Raw genomic sequence first — 16,444 nt, forward strand, 5'->3', positions numbered from 1 at the left:
AGAGCTGAGCCCCCAGGGCTGGGCTGGGCTCTGGCAGCACTGGCAGGGCCCAGCCCTGGGCACAGGGAAGCAGCTGCAGGCAGGGACAGCTCCAGGCAGCAGAGCCCTGGGCAGGCAGTGGGGGGAAAGTGCCACCAACCTGTGCTGGGATATTGAAAGTCCTCTCCAAACTGAACTATTCCATGATTACTCTTTTTACAGATGCCCATGCCAAGACACCACAAATGTCCAACAGCAGCTCCATCAGCCACTTCCTCCTGCTGGCATTGGCAGACACGAGGCAGCTGCAGCTCCTGCACTTCTGCCTCTTCCTGGGCATCTCCCTGGCTGCCCTCCTGGCCAACGGCCTCGTCATCAGCGCCACAGCCTGCAGCCACCACCTGCACAGCCCCATGTTCTTCTTCCTGCTCAACCTGGCCCTCAGTGACCTGGGCTCCATCTGCACCACTGTCCCCAAAGCCATGCACAATTCCCTCTGGGACACCAGAAACATCTCCTACACAGGATGTGCTGCTCAGCTCTTTTTCCCTCTTTTCTTTATCATAGCAGAGTTTTCCCTCCTGACCATCATGTGCTACGACCGCTACGTGTCCATCTGCAAACCCCTGCACTACGGGACCCTCCTGGGCAGCAGAGTTTGTGCCCACATGGCAGCAGCTGCCTGGGCCAGTGCCTTTCTCAATGCTCTCCTGCACACAGACAATACATTTTCCCTGCCCCTGTGCCATGGCAATGCCCTGGCCCAGTTCTTCTGTGAAATCCCCCCGACCCTCAAGCTCTCCTGCTCCAAATCCTACCTCAGGGAACTTGGGCTTCTTGCAGTTAGTGTCTGTTTAGTATTTGGTTGTTTTGTGTTCATTGTTTTCTCCTATGTACAGATCTTCAGGGCTGTGCTGCGGATCCCCTCTGAGCAGGGACGGCACAAAGCCTTTTCCACCTGCCTCCCTCACCTGGCTGTGCTCTCCCTGTTCCTCAGCACTATCATGTTTGCTCACCTGAAGCCCCCCTCCATCTCCTCTCCACCCCTGGATCTGGCCCTGTCAATTCTGTACTCGGTGGTGACTCCAGCCTTGAACCCCCTCATCTACAGCCTGAGGAACCAGGAGCTCAAGGCTGCAGTGAGGAGACTGATAACTGGGTGTTTTCAGAAACATTAAACTGCTGGCCAATTTCTGCAAACCATGTGTAATGAAATTCATCTTTGATACTTCTTGTTTGCTGCATTTTGGAGTTCATCTTTCTTTGTTTTACTTCATAATTCGTATCCACAAAGAAATGTGTTTATTTGTGCCATTTCTCATTTTGTTTCTCTGCATTTTCTCTGTGGCCACAGACTGTGTCAGTGAGGGGCTGCACTCTTGGTGGTTTTAAAGGAACTGAAGGATCTCCCAGCCAAGTTTTCTGCAGAGATGCCCCTTTTGTTCCCTTCTGTGCAGCTGCAGCAGCAATGTCTGTGTGCAGAGCTGGGGGCAGATCAGGGCTGGCACAGCAGCTGTGCCCAGGAGCAGCAGCCCTTGGTGCTGCCAGTGCTGCTGCCGTGGCCCTGCCCCGCTGCCCTCCTGGCCCTGGTGTTGCTGTAGGGCCTGAGGGCTCTCGGGGCCGGGCACAGGGCTGGGGGTGGCAGTGCCGGGGCTGCAGCAGGGACAGGCCATGGGCACTGCTGGGGCAGCGCTGACGCCTCAGGGCAGGGCCTGGGGGCTCCAGGCTCCTTGCCCAGGCTCTCTCCAGAAGACGCCCAGGCCAATGCTCAGCACAGAAAAGCCCCGGGAGCAGCCCCAGGCTGGCCCTGGGCAGGCTGGGGGCAAACAGCAGGGCTGGGGCTCTGCAAGGGCCCTGGGGGAGACGGGAAGGAGCAGCAGAGCAGGGCCTGATCCATCCCCACTGCGCTGGACACCCCAGGGCAGCGTCCCAGAGTGTCCTCATGCACCTGCCAACAACATCCCCCCTGGGCAGCCCTGGCCTCTTCCCCAGCTCACACAGGGGCCACATCCTTGCAGGCACAGACACGGCAGCACTGCCTCAGTGTCAAGGTCCGCAAACATATGCGGGGAACCTGATGGTTCGTTTTGGAGATCTCAAAGCGCAAAAGACACAACAGGGGACAAACCAGTTTGCTTAAACAAAAAATGCACTTTTATTTAGTGCCCACAATGCGATAGTAGGGAAAGAAAATAGAGAATAGTGAGAAAGATAGAGAAAGAGGGGAAGGGGGATTATAGCTACCACGTGGAGAGTCGGAGGTCCTCAAGACGTAGAGATGCCCATAGACGCGATCTTCTCCAGTGGGATGTACACAAAGGGTGCACGGGATCCGCAGAGTCTTTATAGGGTGGTCAGGAAAAGGACCAAGGCGAGTGGAACGGAGCCAAAGAGGGCACAGGGCCAAGGCAGGCACCTGCGTCAAAGTTGGGTGCTCAGGAACAAGCGGCAAGCTGTACCCTTCTAGCACGGTCAGTATAGTCAGCTCAGTCCACTGTAACGAGCTGCTATTGTTCTTGCATTCCGTTCTCGTGGAGATGCGTATCAGTCCTCGGCAGGTGCCCCACCTCAGCCAGGCCAGGGGCTCTCCCCAGTCTCTTCGGGGGTCTTGGTCTTCAACCATCGGAGACAGTTGTGAGGCATAACACATCCTCGGACAGACTCTGACACCACCCCGTGACTCACGACTGACGACGAAGGTGTTCTTCCATCAGCAGGTTCCGTAGTCTCGTGAAGTCTTCAGGACTCATCCACATTGGCAGCATATCCCAGAAAAACAGAGACAATAGAGAGGGTGTAGAAGAGAGAGAGAGAGAGAGAGACAGAGAGAAAGAAGGAAAAATACGGAAAGGGAATAGAAGCAAAAATTAAAGAAATTGATTTAACAATTTTTTTCAAAATAATCAACATAAATCACCAAATAATTAATATAACAATTTTTCAAAATATTAACTCAAATTACTAAATAATTAATACAATACCATCAATTAAAATCAACAATTACAATTTTCAATCAAATACTTAATTTAAAACAATTTCTTTCACAAAATTCTTTAAATTTTTTAAATGATAATAATTTCTAAGCAAACAAAATCAAAAAAAAACCCAAACCAAACCAAAACAAAAACAACCTTAATTTTTAATTAACATTACTAAGACAAAGCAACACTAATCAAAACAACAAACCATTTCAAATCAAACTGCTGTTACAGGCTTAACTTTCGCTGTCTGGGTAGTGCATTTTACGTCAATAACTTTAGGAGTGTCCTTTGCAAAAGGGATGTTAACTAAAACAAGGCCAATGAAAACCAAAATCAAAAGGAGGACGTAGCTGGGACTTTATAAGAAAAGTCACATCCTGTAATTGTGGTAAAATCACAAACACAAAAATTTGAGTGATTTTTAGTATCTACTATTGCATTTTCTACAACTACAACATCTCAGACAGTCCTAAAGCATGCACACCCATTGCCTATATACACGAGCACTGTTCCAGGAGCTTCGTTAGGATGTACTTCAAAATGACAAATATTTTGCTCAGTGTCCAAACAAATGTCCTGAGCTATGATTGCATTACTTTCACAAATGAAACCTTGCTGCTCCCTAACAACACAAGATTCTAAATTGACAGTTTGCCATTTCTCACCAGTTTGACGGGCCCATTCTCTATGCTCGGAAGGATAGAGAATAGCTCCATCATGGTTTATACCTAATGCAAAGACAGGGAATATCAAATGTACTGAAGCATTACCTATTGTTAACACAAAGGCTGTAACTGTGTTAGTATTGGGGTTGTAGGTAAAGTTCACTAATTTCCACCAGGATTGGAATTCTCTTTGAAAATAATTTGCATTGTCCCAAATTATTTTCCAAATTTCAGTAGGAAGAATTCCTTCTTCTTCTTGCCTTATAATTGAGGCAACAACCATCTGCATCCAAAGCTGTGCCTGGATGCAGCTTAAGGGCCAAAGAAACATTGTTTTGTGTAGCACCAGGTGTATCAATTACCAATTTGCTATCATTCACATTTATCTTTTCCCAATTTGGTAATATGTTTAATAGCAATCACTGAAGTGTCCTCAAAGCCAATAAGGACAATTATAATAATTGTTATAATTTGGTCAAATCTTTGATTGTGGTAACCAATTTGTTCATTAATATTTCTGAATCAATGCTATTTAAAATTTCTGTTTAAAATATTTATCATGGTTTATACGGCCTTCATGTCCCTCGGAGTTCTCCTGTGGAAAGTAAGCACAACAGAATCTGCCACGAGGAGGCAGGAGGTTAAAATGATGAAAATTGCCCATCCTGTATTTATTCGATGCTCTTTCCCTAGAGCATCAAAGGCTGCCCATGTATATTTATTCAGAGTGGATTTCAGCACTAGTGGTACTTCCCCTACAGTAGGGAGGTCCACCAAAACAGACTGTCCAGGGCAATGTGCTGGATTGCTGGAATCACTTGGTCCCCATAGTGCGGGAATTATGCTTGAAGCTGTCAGGCAAAAGGCAGAAGGATCGGTAAACCAAGGATTTGCTGGCTGTTTGGGGGAAAAGGGAGGGGTAATGGCTGAGGCAGGTTTGTCTTGGATGCTATCCAAGTTTTCTGCTTCTTGTAGTGCTAGATTTTTCACAGCTCCTTCAGTCATTGAGAAGATGTTACAATAATGTTCAATCTGAGCAGACCACTGTCTTACTGAGGTCCTCTCAGCCACCCCGGCAGGTCGGGGGGTCCCAGTAGTGACTGACTTAACCTTGAAGGGGCCTCTCAAAACAATTGGTTGTTGTTGTGCAATTTTCTCCACTTCTATGAGAGCTAAGCTAACCACAAACAAGCCTTTTTCCCAGGTAGTGTACCTCTTTTCAGCATCTTTAAAGCCACAAGAGCGAGAGCTGACAGATCTGATTGGGCCTTCAGGACCCCTTTGCCATATATACAATGACAATCCTGAGGTGGCAAATCCCCATTCTACGTGAAAAGGATCTGTAGGATGAATGGGGCCAAGGGCTTGGTGAGCAGTTGCTTCAAAAAGCAGCAATTTTATTTTAACCAATTTATCATAAGGCAATTTGTCCATTACTTCTCGAGGTAGTCCCCTTTTCAGCCCTAGCAACCACAACTGCTGCTGGTTAGGGATTTGTCTTTCCTTTTCTGGTTTTTCATTAGGAGAAGCAATGTGCCTGACTTCTCTGGGTTTTTCGGATTTGTCCTCTGAGTGCTTCACTGGTCCATATTTTCCACTGTTATGACTGCTGTTAGATTGTGTGCTAGGAGTAGCAAAAGGCGAGAAGTCAGTGGAGTCAGTGGAACCGGTTTGATCACTTGTGTGTCCAAGAAATCTTTCAAGCCTATCTACTGGAGTGATAGATGCTATTGTTTTTTGAAAAAGAATTACTGTTGGTTTAAGAGACTCTGGCAAACCTCGAATTAGGGGGGTCACAATCTCAGGTTTGACAGGCTGTTGCATGGGTAACTCATAGTCAGAAATCAATTTTCTTTCATGTATCATTTGCAAGCATGCAATTTTGTGAATGTTTTCTAGGAGTTGGTCCGGGGTGCCGACTATTGCCAGAGGGTCGCCCCTTTCAAGGGGGCTTAGTCCCCCTGCCCAGTAAGCTGCACACTGTGTCAGGGACCATGGAGCACGTGTATTCCCTGTTGTTAAGAAAACTCCATGTCCCCAGTAGCCACTTGCTTCTTGTTCACTTAATTTAATTTGGTCATCACCAGTAAGTGAAACTCTAAAGACATACTCCGTCTCTGATTCACTAGAAAGTCGGGAGTATTCTTACTTTAATTTAGCTAATTCAGTGGCTGTGTTGGGTGTTTGTTTGGTGGTTATATGGGGGTCATGAACCTCTTCATTTATACAATTAAATTCTGTTTTGACAAGAGGTCTCAAGTTGGAGCAACAGAGTTCCCCAGAATTTTGCGTGCGTGCTAATTCTTTCTGAGGGTATATCTGTTTAATGCTGTATGTCTCCTTTCCTCCTGTTTCCTTTGGTGAATCTACAGGTTTTGAATTTTTGCTCTGCTCTTCTGCAAGGGAAATCTCCAGCAAATATTTCTGATTTCTTTCCTGTTCTAATTGTTTTTGCAAAGCTTCTACCAAATCTTGCAGGGATTCTATTACTTCTCCCTCTTGATTTCTTTTCTGTTCCAATTGTTTTTGCAGGGATTCTATTTCTGCTCTCTCTTCACTTACCCGTTTAAAATGGGTTTTTATGGCTGCCGAAAGGCAGGCCCCCAAAACTGAGCAAAGAATGGTTTTATTTCTGCCCAGTTTATACTTAGCATCATGTTGCAAAGAATATATTCTATCTACAATGTTTTCACACTTAAACCAATTATCTTGTGCCCACTCTTCTCCGGCTGGAGAAGGTCTAGCACCATGCTTTGTTAGCAAAGCAAAAAGAATATCCTTATCTTTTGTACAAGAATCTTCACTCATTTTTTTGTGAAGGGACAAAAACCACTCTCAGGGAGGTATTCTTAAAGTTACAAACAATGGCACAGCTAATACTGTGTTTCCCTTCGCTTCCCTGGAATGGGAGAGGAGACCCAGCTGCTTGGGAGGCACTTCTTCACAAAAAACGCCTGTTGTCTCCTCAACTACACCAAGCAGCTTAAAACACAGAGTCCCATCTTTTGCACAGTGAGATCGTTTCTGAAATATCCTGATGACAGGGAGTGCTTATTCGCCTGGGTGTATACAGTTTGCGGGAATTTTCCCTCGCCCCCCTTGCTTTCTAACAGCGCTCACCGAAGTGGCGTGCTGGGTGCGGCTGAGACGAGGGTCCTTCCCCTTCTACAAACTATATAAAACCCGCAACTCCACAGTCTATCAAGATCCTGTCCGTGACGCCAATTTAAATGTCAGGGTCCGCAAATATATGTGGGGAACCTGATGGTTCGTTTTGGAGATCTCAAAGCGCAAAAGACACAACAGGGGACAAACCAGTTTGCTTAAACAAAAAATGCACTTTTATTTAGTGCCCACAATGCGATAGTAGGGAGAGAAAATAGAGAATAGTGAGAAAGATAGAGAAAGAGGGGAAGGGGGATTATAGCTACCACGTGGAGAGTCGGAGGTCCTCAAGACGTAGAGATGCCCATAGACGCGATCTTCTCCAGTGGGGTGTACACAAAGGGTGCACGGGATCTGCAGAGTCTTTATAGGCTGGTCAGGAAAAGGACCAAGGCGAGTGGAATGGAGCCAAAGAGGGCACTGGGCCAGTGCAGGCACCTGCGTCAAAGTTGGGTGCTCAGGAACAAGCGGCAAGCTGTACCCTTCTAGCACGGTCAGTATAGTCAGCTCAGTCCACTGTAACGAGCTGCTATTGTTCTTGCATTCCATTCTCGTGGAGATGCGTATCAGTCCTCGGCAGGCGCCCCACCTCAGCCAGGCCAGGGGCTCTCCCCAGTCTCTCCGGGGGTCTTGGTCTTCAACCATCGGAGACAGTTGTGAGGCATAACACATCCTCGGACAGACTCTGACACCACCCCGTGACTCACGACTGACGACGAAGGTGTTCTTCCATCAGCAGGTTCCGTAGTCTCGTGAAGTCTTCAGGACTCATCCACATTGGCAGCATATCCCAGAAAAACAGAGACAATACAGAGGGTGTAGAAGAGAGAGAGAGAGAAAGAAGGAAAAATACGGAAAGGGAATAGAAGCAAAAAATGAAACAAAAATTTAACAATTTTTAACAATTTTTTTCAAAATAATCAACATAAATCACCAAATAATTAATATAACAATTTTTCAAAATATTAACTCAAATTACTAAATAATTAATATAATACCATCAATTAAAATCAACAATTACAATTTTCAATCAAATACTTAATTGAAAACAATTTCTTTCACAAAATTCTTTAAATTTTTAAAATGATAATAATTTCTAAACAAACAAAACCAAAAACCAAACCAAAACAAAAAAAACCTTAATTTTTAATTACCATGACTAAGACAAAGCAACATTAATCAAAACAACAAACCATTTCAAATCAAACTGCTGTTACAGGCTTAACTTTCGCTGTCTGGGTAGTGCATTTTACGTCAATAACTTTAGGAGTGTCCTTTGCAAAAGGGATGTTAACTAAAACAAGGCCAATCAAAACCAAAATCAAAAGGAGGACATAGCTGGGACTTTATAAGAAAAGTCACATCCTGTAATTGTGGTAAAATCACAAACACAAAAATTTGAGTGATTTTTAGTATCTACCATTACATTTTCTACAACTACAACATCACAGACAGTCCTAAAGCATGCACACCCATTGGCTATGTACACGAGTACTGTTCCAGGAGCTTCGTTAGGATGTACTTCAAAATGACAAATATTTTGCTCAGTGTCCAAACAAATGTCCTGAGCTATGATTGCATTACTTTCACAAATGAAACCTTGCTGCTCCCTAACAACACAAGATTCTAAACTGACAGTTTGCCATTTCTCACCAGTTTGACGGGCCCATTCTCTATGCTCGGAAGGATAGAGAATAGCTCCATCATGATTCATATCTAAGGCAATGATAGGGAATATCAAATGTACTGAAGCATTACCTATTGTTAACACAAAAGCTGTAACTGTGTTAGTATTTGGGTTATAGGTAAAGTTCACTAATTTCCACCAGGATTGGAATTCTCTTTGAAAACAATTTGAATTGTTCCAAATTATTTTCCAAATTTCAGTAGGAAGAATTCTTTCTTCTTCTTGCCTTATAATTAAGGCAACAACCATCTGCATCCAAAGCTGTGCCTGGATGCAGCTTAAGGGCTAAAGAAACATTGTTTTGTGTAGCACCAGGTGTATCAATTACCAATTTGCTATCATTCACATTTATCTTTTCCCAATTTGGTAATATGTTTAATAGCAATCACTGAAGTGTCCCCAAAGCCAATAAGGACGATTATAATAATTGTTGTAATTTGGTCAAATCTCTAATTGTGGCAACCAATTTATTCATTAATATTTCTGAATCAATGCTATTTAAAATTTCTGTTTAAAATATTTATCATGGTTTATATGGCCTTCATGTCCCTCGGAGTTCTCCTGTGGAAAGTAAGCACAACAGAATCTGCCACGAGGAGGCAGAAGGTTAGAATGATGAAAATTGCCCATCCTGTATTTATTCGATGCTCTTTCCCTAGAGCATCAAAGGCTGCCCATGTATATTTATTCAGAGGGGATTTCAGCACTAGTGGTACTTCCCCTACAGTAGGGAGGTCCACCAAAACAGACTGTCCAGGGCAATGTGCTGGATTGCTGGAATCACTTGGTCCCCATAGTGAGGGAATTATGCTTGAAGCTGTCAGGCAAAAGGCAGAAGGATCAGTAAACCAAGGATTTGCTGGCTGTTCGGGGGAAAAGGGAGGGGTAATGGCTGAGGCAGGTTTGTCTTGGATGCTATCCAAGTTTTCTGCTTCTTGTAGTGCTAGATTTTTCACAGCTCCTTCAGTTATTGAGAAGATGTTACAATAATGTTCAATCTGAGCAGACCACTGTCTTACTGAGGTCCTCTCAGCCACCCCGGCAGGTGGGGGGGTCCCAGTAGTGACTGACTTAACCTTGAAGGGGCCTCTCAAAACAATTGGTTGTTGTTGTGCAATTTTCTCCACTTCTATGAGAGCTAAGCTAACCACAAACAAGCCTTTTTCCCAGGTAGTGTACCTCTTTTCAGCATCTTTAAAGCCACAAGAGCGAGAGCTGACAGATCTGATTGGGCCTTCAGGACCCCTTTGCCATATATACAATGACAATCCTGAGGTGGCAAATCCCCATTCTACGTGAAAAGGATCTGAAGGATGAATAGGGCCAAGGGCTTGGTGAGCAGTTGCTTCAAAAAGCAGCAATTTTATTTTAACCAATTTATCATAAGGCAATTTGTCCATTACTTCTCGAGGTAGTCCCCTTTTCAGCCCTAGCAACCACAACTGCTGCTGGTTAGGGATTTGTCTTTCCTTTTCTGGTTTTTCATTAGGAGGAGCAATGTGCCTGACTTCTCTGGGTTTTTCAGGTTTGTCCTCTGAGTGCTTGACTGGTCCATATTTTCCACTGTTATGACTGCTGTTAGATTGTGTGCTAGGAGTAGCAAAAGGCGAGAAGTCAGTGGAGTCAGTGGAACCGGTTTGATCACTTGTGTGTCCAAGAAATCTTTCAAGCCTATCTACCGGAGTGATAGATGCTATTGTTTCTTGAAAAAGAATTGCTGTTGGTTTAAGAGACTCCGGCAAACCTCGAATTAGGGGGGTCATAATCTCAGGTCTGACAGGCTGTTGCATGGGTGACTCATAGTCAGAAATCAATTTTCTTTCATGTATCATTTGCAAGCATGCAGTTTTGTGAATGTTTTCTAGGAGTTGGTCTGAGGTGCTGACTATTGCCAGGGGGTCGCCCCTTTCAAGGGGGCTTAGTCCCCCTGCCCAGTGAGCTGCACGCTGTGTCAGGGACCATGGAGCACGTGTATTCCCTGTTGTTAAGAAAACTCCATGCCCCAATAGCCACTTGCTTCCTGTTCACTTAATTTAATTTGGTCACCACCAGTAAGTGAAACTCTAAAGACATACTCCGTCTCTGATTCACTAGGAAGTCGGGAGTATTCTCTTTTTAATTTAGCTAATTCAGTGGCTGTGTTGGGTGTTTGTTTGGTGGTTATGTGGGGGTCATGAACCTCTTCATTTATACAATTAAATTCTGTTTTGACAAGAGGTCTCAAATTGGAGCAACAGAGTTCCCCACAATTTTGCATGTGTGCTAATTCTTTCTGAGGGTATATCTGCTTAATGCTGTATGTCTCATTTCCTCCTGTTTCCTTTGGTGAATCTACAAGTTTTAAATTTTTGCTCCGCTCTTCTGCAAGGGAAATCTCCAGCAAATAAATCCGACTTCTTTCCTGTTCTAATTGTTTTTGCAAAGCTTCTACCAAATCTTGCAGGGATTCTATTACTTCTCCCTCTCGATTTCTTTCCTGTTCCAATTGTTTTTGCAGGGATTCTATTTCTGCTCTCTCTTCACTTACCCGTTTAAAATGGGTTTTTATGGCTGCCGAAAGGCAGGCCCCCAAAACCGAGCAAAGAATGGTTTTATTTCTGCCCAGTTTATACTTAGCATCATGTTGCAAAGAATATATTCTATCTACAATGTTTTCACACTTAAACCAATTATCTTGTGCCCACTCTTCTCCGGCTGGAGAAGGTCTAGCACCATGCTTTGTTAACAAAGCAAAAAGAATATCCTTATCTTTTGTACAAGAATCTTCAGTCATTTTTTTGTGAAGGGACAAAAACCACTCTCAGGGAGGTATTCTTAAAGTTACAAACAATGGCACAGCTAATACTGTGTTTCCCTTCGCTTCCCTGGAATGGGAGAGGAGACCCAGCTGCTTGGGAGGCACTTCTTCACAAAAAACGCCTGTTGTCTCCTCAACTACACCAAGCAGCTTAAAACACAGAGTCCCATCTTTTGCACAGTGAGATAGTTTCTGAAATATCCTGATGACAGGGAGTGCTTATTCGCCTGGGTGTATACAGTTTGCGGGAATTTTCCCTCGCCCCCCTTGCTTTCTAACAGCGCTCACCGAAGTGGCGTGCTGGGTGCGGCTGAGACGAGGGTCCTTCCCCTTCTACAAACTATATAAAACGCGCAACTCCACAGTCTATCAAGATCCTGTCCGTGACGCCAATTTAATGTCGGGGTCCGCAAACATATGCGGGGAACCTGATGGTTCGTTTTGGAGATCTCAAAGCGCAAAAGACACAACAGGGGACAAACCAGTTTGCTTAAACAAAAAATGCACTTTTATTTAGTGCCCACAATGCGATAGTAGGGAGAGAAAATAGAGAATAGTGAGAAAGATAGAGAAAGAGGGGAAGGGGGATTATAGCTACCACGTGGAGAGTCGGAGGTCCTCAAGACGTAGAGATGCCCATAGACGCGATCTTCTCCAGTGGGGTGATCACAAAGGGTGCACGGGATCTGCAGAGTCTTTATAGGCTGGTCAGGAAGAGGACCAAGGCGAGTGGAACGGAGCCAAAGAGGGCACAGGGCCAAGGCAGGCACCTGCGTCAAAGTTGGGTGCTCAGGAACAAGCGGCAAGCTGTGCCCTTCTAGCACGGTCAGTATAGTCAGCTCAGTCCACTGTAACGAGCTACTATTGTTCTTGCATTCCGTTCTCGTGGAGATGCGTATCAGTCCTCGGCAGGCGCCCCACCTCAGCCAGGCCAGGGGCTCTCCCCAGTCTCTCCGGGGGTCTTGGTCTTCAACCATCGGAGACAGTTGTGAGGCATAACACATCCTCGGACAGACTCTGACAGGGGCGGGGTCGGGGCAGGATAAGGGGGCGCGGGGGGTCCCCGGGCCGGGGAAGGAGCTGCGGGGGGGTCCCGGTGCCCGGGAATGGGGATTCCAGGGGCTCCCGGGGGGGCTCCCCAAAGCCCCTCCCAAGGGTGAGCAGGAGCCGGCTCAGGAGCTGTGGGGAGAGAAAAGGGGCCGAGCCCGGCACGGGGGGACACGGGGGAGTCCCGGGCGCTCCGAGGGGGGGGACACGAGCCCCGGGGACCCCCCTCACCTTCTCCCGCAGGGGAGGCCGAGCCCCAGCCCCGGCAGACGGAGCCAAGACGGAGCCCCCGAGCCCCGGCAGCATCTTGGGGGGGCGTCCGGCGGCAGCTCCAGGGGCGGGAGGGGCAGGACCCGGGAAAGGGACTGGGATGGGCCACATTCCATAGGCACTGTGCTCTGGAGAGGATGACTGAAGAAGAGCTTTCCCCACTTTCCAACTGTACCAAAGAAGCCCTCAATGTCATTTTCCACGTCTAAGTTCAGAAGGAAATGTTGAGCTTTCTCAGAGGCTCAGAAGGAGGGGAATCTTTGAAAGGGGTTGAGATTTCACAAATTTATTTGTTTACAATCAATCAGTATCTTGTGCTACTATCCTAGGCTCCAATCCTACGCTAGTGTCCTAACTACATTTTTTAACTACAATCCTACTCTATAATCCTTTTCTGAACTGGTGATGGAGCAGTTTTAACGTTGATGTCTCCTTCTTCTCTCCTCCCTCCACTCTTTCACGGTCATGATCAGTGGCACCAGGCTGGATATCGGCTTCGCCAGTGTTACAAATGGATGCTGCACAAAGGGAAAATAACACAACAATAACCCAATACTGTCCAATATTTTTTAAATGAAAAGGGGATTGAGTCAGAGTAGGACTAAGGACCATCAGTGAGGCAGCAGTGGCAAAGTTTGCTGCAAGAGCTGCTAAGTGCCCCAGCCCTGGAAAGATTTCACGTCTGAGCATCCTGATCTCTTTCAAGATGCCCCTGCTCACTGCAGGGCCCTTGGACCAGATGAGCTTTCCAGGTCCCTGCCAGCCCAGCCCAGTCTAGGACTCCTGGCTGTTTCCATTTGAACAGCACCAAGAGGGGAGGTGAGGAGGAGGGGGCTCATCTGATGCCTTGCACTTGAGTGGAGGAGGAGCCCATCCCTGGGACACTGTTTCCCTGCAGCCCCTTGGCATTTTACCTGCAGCAGCTCCTGGGCAGACCAGCGCCGCGCCTCGTCTGTCTGCAGGCAGCAGCTCAGGAAGTCCCGCAGCAAAGGGGAGAGGAGCTTGGGCTGCTGCAGCTCTGGGGTCCCTTTGGTGGCTATCAGGAGCTGAGCCTGGAGAAAAAGGAAACACCAGTCTCTCAGCTGCTTCTTTCACCTCTGGAACTGCTCTCCCAGATCCCATTGTTCAAGCTGCACTCTGCAGTGGCAGTTTCTGCCGTGGCACAGAGGCAGAGAGGACTTTCCTGGACCAACAAAAACCCAAAGCCCGATGCAGCCACAGCTTTTCCAACATGCAGCAGATCTTGCCTTGGCAGCTGATTTCATTGACTGACCTTGTTAGTGGAAACTACATCAGCAAAAGCCCCTTTGCTTCTCTGAGGATGCACCTGACCAGCTTGGCAGGCTATTTGGAAGAGGGACTTTGCTCTACTAACTCACTCTACTATTTCCAAGAATTATTACATGCAAAGCATCTCGGCAGTGCTTGTTGGTCCCTAAAGCACAGCTGCCATCAAACAAAAGTCATCAAGCTTTTTGTTTGTTTCTTCTCTCCAAACCACTCTTTTAGAAACTTGATTGGGTTTGGGCTTCTTCCCTTCATTTCAGGAAAGAGAACAGCAGTTCTAAGATGGTTGTTTCCTGTTAGTGGGGCCATCTATGTGGCCAAAAGAACTGGAACGACTTCTAAGCCAAAGCCAAATGTTGCCTGAGAAGGGAGATTGTTTGTGTGGGGTAAGGCTTGAGCTCCCCCAGTGATGGAACCAAAACTCCAGCAGATGCTGATGTGCTGCAGGGACATTTTCAGAAAGGGATCGTGGTGGAAGTAGTTCCAGCAGATGGCAATGGGATTTTGTCCAATGGCACACAGAAGGTGGGCTGGGGGAGAAAGGCAGCGGGATCAGAGAGTATTTACACCTTACCGAGCGAGGAGTTTCATTATAATAAGGAGGTTCTCCTTCCACCATTTCAATTGTCACAATCCCAAAGGCCCAGATGTCAATTTTGGGGCCATATGGGTGACCTTTCACCAGCTCAGGTGCTCTCCACCAGTAAGTGCCGACCTCTGAGCTGCGTCTACTCTGCTCAGGGGTGAGTAGAGCAGACACGCCAAAATCAGCTGGGGAGAAAGCAAAAGACTGTTTTGATTTGAATCCTGTGCAATTAGGAAAGCAAGCAAAAGAATTGCCCAGTAGAAGTTTGAGAATGTGCTGTTGAATCTCCTGCAACAGTCCCTGCTCTGTTTCCTCAGGACTTTAGCCAAGGAAATATGGCATTGGCTACTTCCAAAATCCCCACATTTTTTACACTGCCTCCAGCAGTGGCTTTTGTTGCCCTGAAGCTTTAGACTTGTAGCTCCCTCTCTCTGGAAGGGACACACACAGAGCAATGCCACTCTGGACTGCTTGTTCCCTGCCATAGCTCTGTGCACGTTGCAACCGTGTGGTCAGCTCACAGCAGGGCTCCCTGCACTGCCAGCAGCACCATTTCTGGGGAGCTGGCAGTCACTCCAAAGCAGCCCCACACCCCCCCTATCCCTGGAATGCTGCACCTGACCAAGAATATACTGACCCAGCTTGACAGAGCCATCGGTTCTGAGGAGGATGTTGGGGCTCTTCAAGTCTCGGTGCATCACGTGGTGGGAGTGGAGGTAATTCAGTCCTTGGAGGCACTGAGAGAGAAACCAGCAACAGGAGGGCAAAAATCAGGGATGGGATTTCATCACACAAGAAAGGAAACAGCTCTCCAAGATTCCCTCTCCAGGGGAATGGGGAGGAATGGCAGAACACAGTGCCATTGAGAGGAAGAGCTTGCTGCTCCAACACTGGCAGAGCAGCACCCTTCTAAAGAAAGGCATGTCAGCTTGTCAAAGAGCAACAGCAACTGCTGGTGTAGACTCTGCCCTGCAAACCAGCCAGGATGATGCTGCTGCAGTGGAGGTGCTCACAAGTCAAGAGCATTTTGGCTGCACTGCCAACCTTTTCAGCTGAGCACTGAGAGAAATGAGTCTCTCTTTTTTTCTTTGCTGTTCCTTTCAAATGCTGCCACCACCACCTTTGCTTTTACAGGCAAGGAATGCAGTGCAGGCCAAAGTTTAGAGAGGTAAGATGGAGAAGAGCAAATACAAGAGCCAGAGTGAGAATGCAACAGCAGAAGAGAAGAGGACAAGAACAGAGTGCAGTGAGTGCAGGGGCACTGGCAGGCAGTTCACGTGGGATGCTCTTGCTTGCCCAGAGCATTCCAGCGACACAGAAACAAAGCCTGGCCCATGGAATGGCTCCTGTTCTGAGCCCCTTTCCCAGACAGTCCTGCCCCAGCCCTGGGAAGCACAGCTGGGATCCCTGACTGACCTCCCGACTGACGATGGCAATCTCGTCTTCTGTCATCTCGAACGCCTTGACAGCGTCAAACAGAGTGCCTCCATCCATGAACTCCATCACCAGCCAGAGTTCCTCATGCACAAGGTAGCTGAAAGAAGGGAACAAGGCCATGCAGATGAACATGTATGTGTTGGTTTCTTTGCTTGATTCTTGTTTCTGGATCCCTCTGTGACAAGGACAGAATGAAAGGAATGGACATTCCCTCCAGGCTGTGCATTGTTTGCAGTCTGTGCAGTCTCAAGGAGAACAGCACATCTGTGAAAAAGGAGATGTTTTAGATGGCCAGCAGGCAAAAAGTGCAGTTTAGTAACAGCCAAGATGAAAAACCTGTCCCACGGGGTATTTCTGGAAATAAGCACCTAGTGTTCCTGGCATGGACAGCCATGGAATAGAGGGGCAACAGTCCAATGGGAAATCCTCTCTAGGATGCTTCATCAGCATTAAAGAAACCTTAAAAATCAATCCTGAGACAACATGGAGGCAGTGAGCTTACAGGGTATTGACTGAGTATGGTAGGGTTGATGCAGGTTTTTG

The 16,444-nt window shown here is 46.8% G+C and overlaps 1 protein-coding gene across 1 annotated transcript; it reads left to right on the forward strand.

Moving 5' to 3' along the window:
• Positions 1 to 224: 224 nt before the first annotated feature.
• On the forward strand, positions 225 to 1,157 carry LOC310923435 (olfactory receptor 14C36-like; the record flags this gene model as incomplete). The annotated part of the gene is made up of 1 exon (XM_083885442.1): positions 225 to 1,157. One exon carries the CDS (start codon positions 225 to 227, stop codon positions 1,155 to 1,157), a length of 933 nt encoding a protein of 310 aa, XP_083741568.1.
• Positions 1,158 to 16,444: the final 15,287 nt, after the last annotated feature.

This window comes from Zosterops lateralis (genome assembly GCF_965231275.1).
Source record: "Zosterops lateralis genome assembly, contig: HAP1_HAP1_SCAFFOLD_55, whole genome shotgun sequence".
In the NCBI taxonomy this organism is placed as follows: domain Eukaryota; kingdom Metazoa; phylum Chordata; class Aves; order Passeriformes; family Zosteropidae; genus Zosterops; species Zosterops lateralis.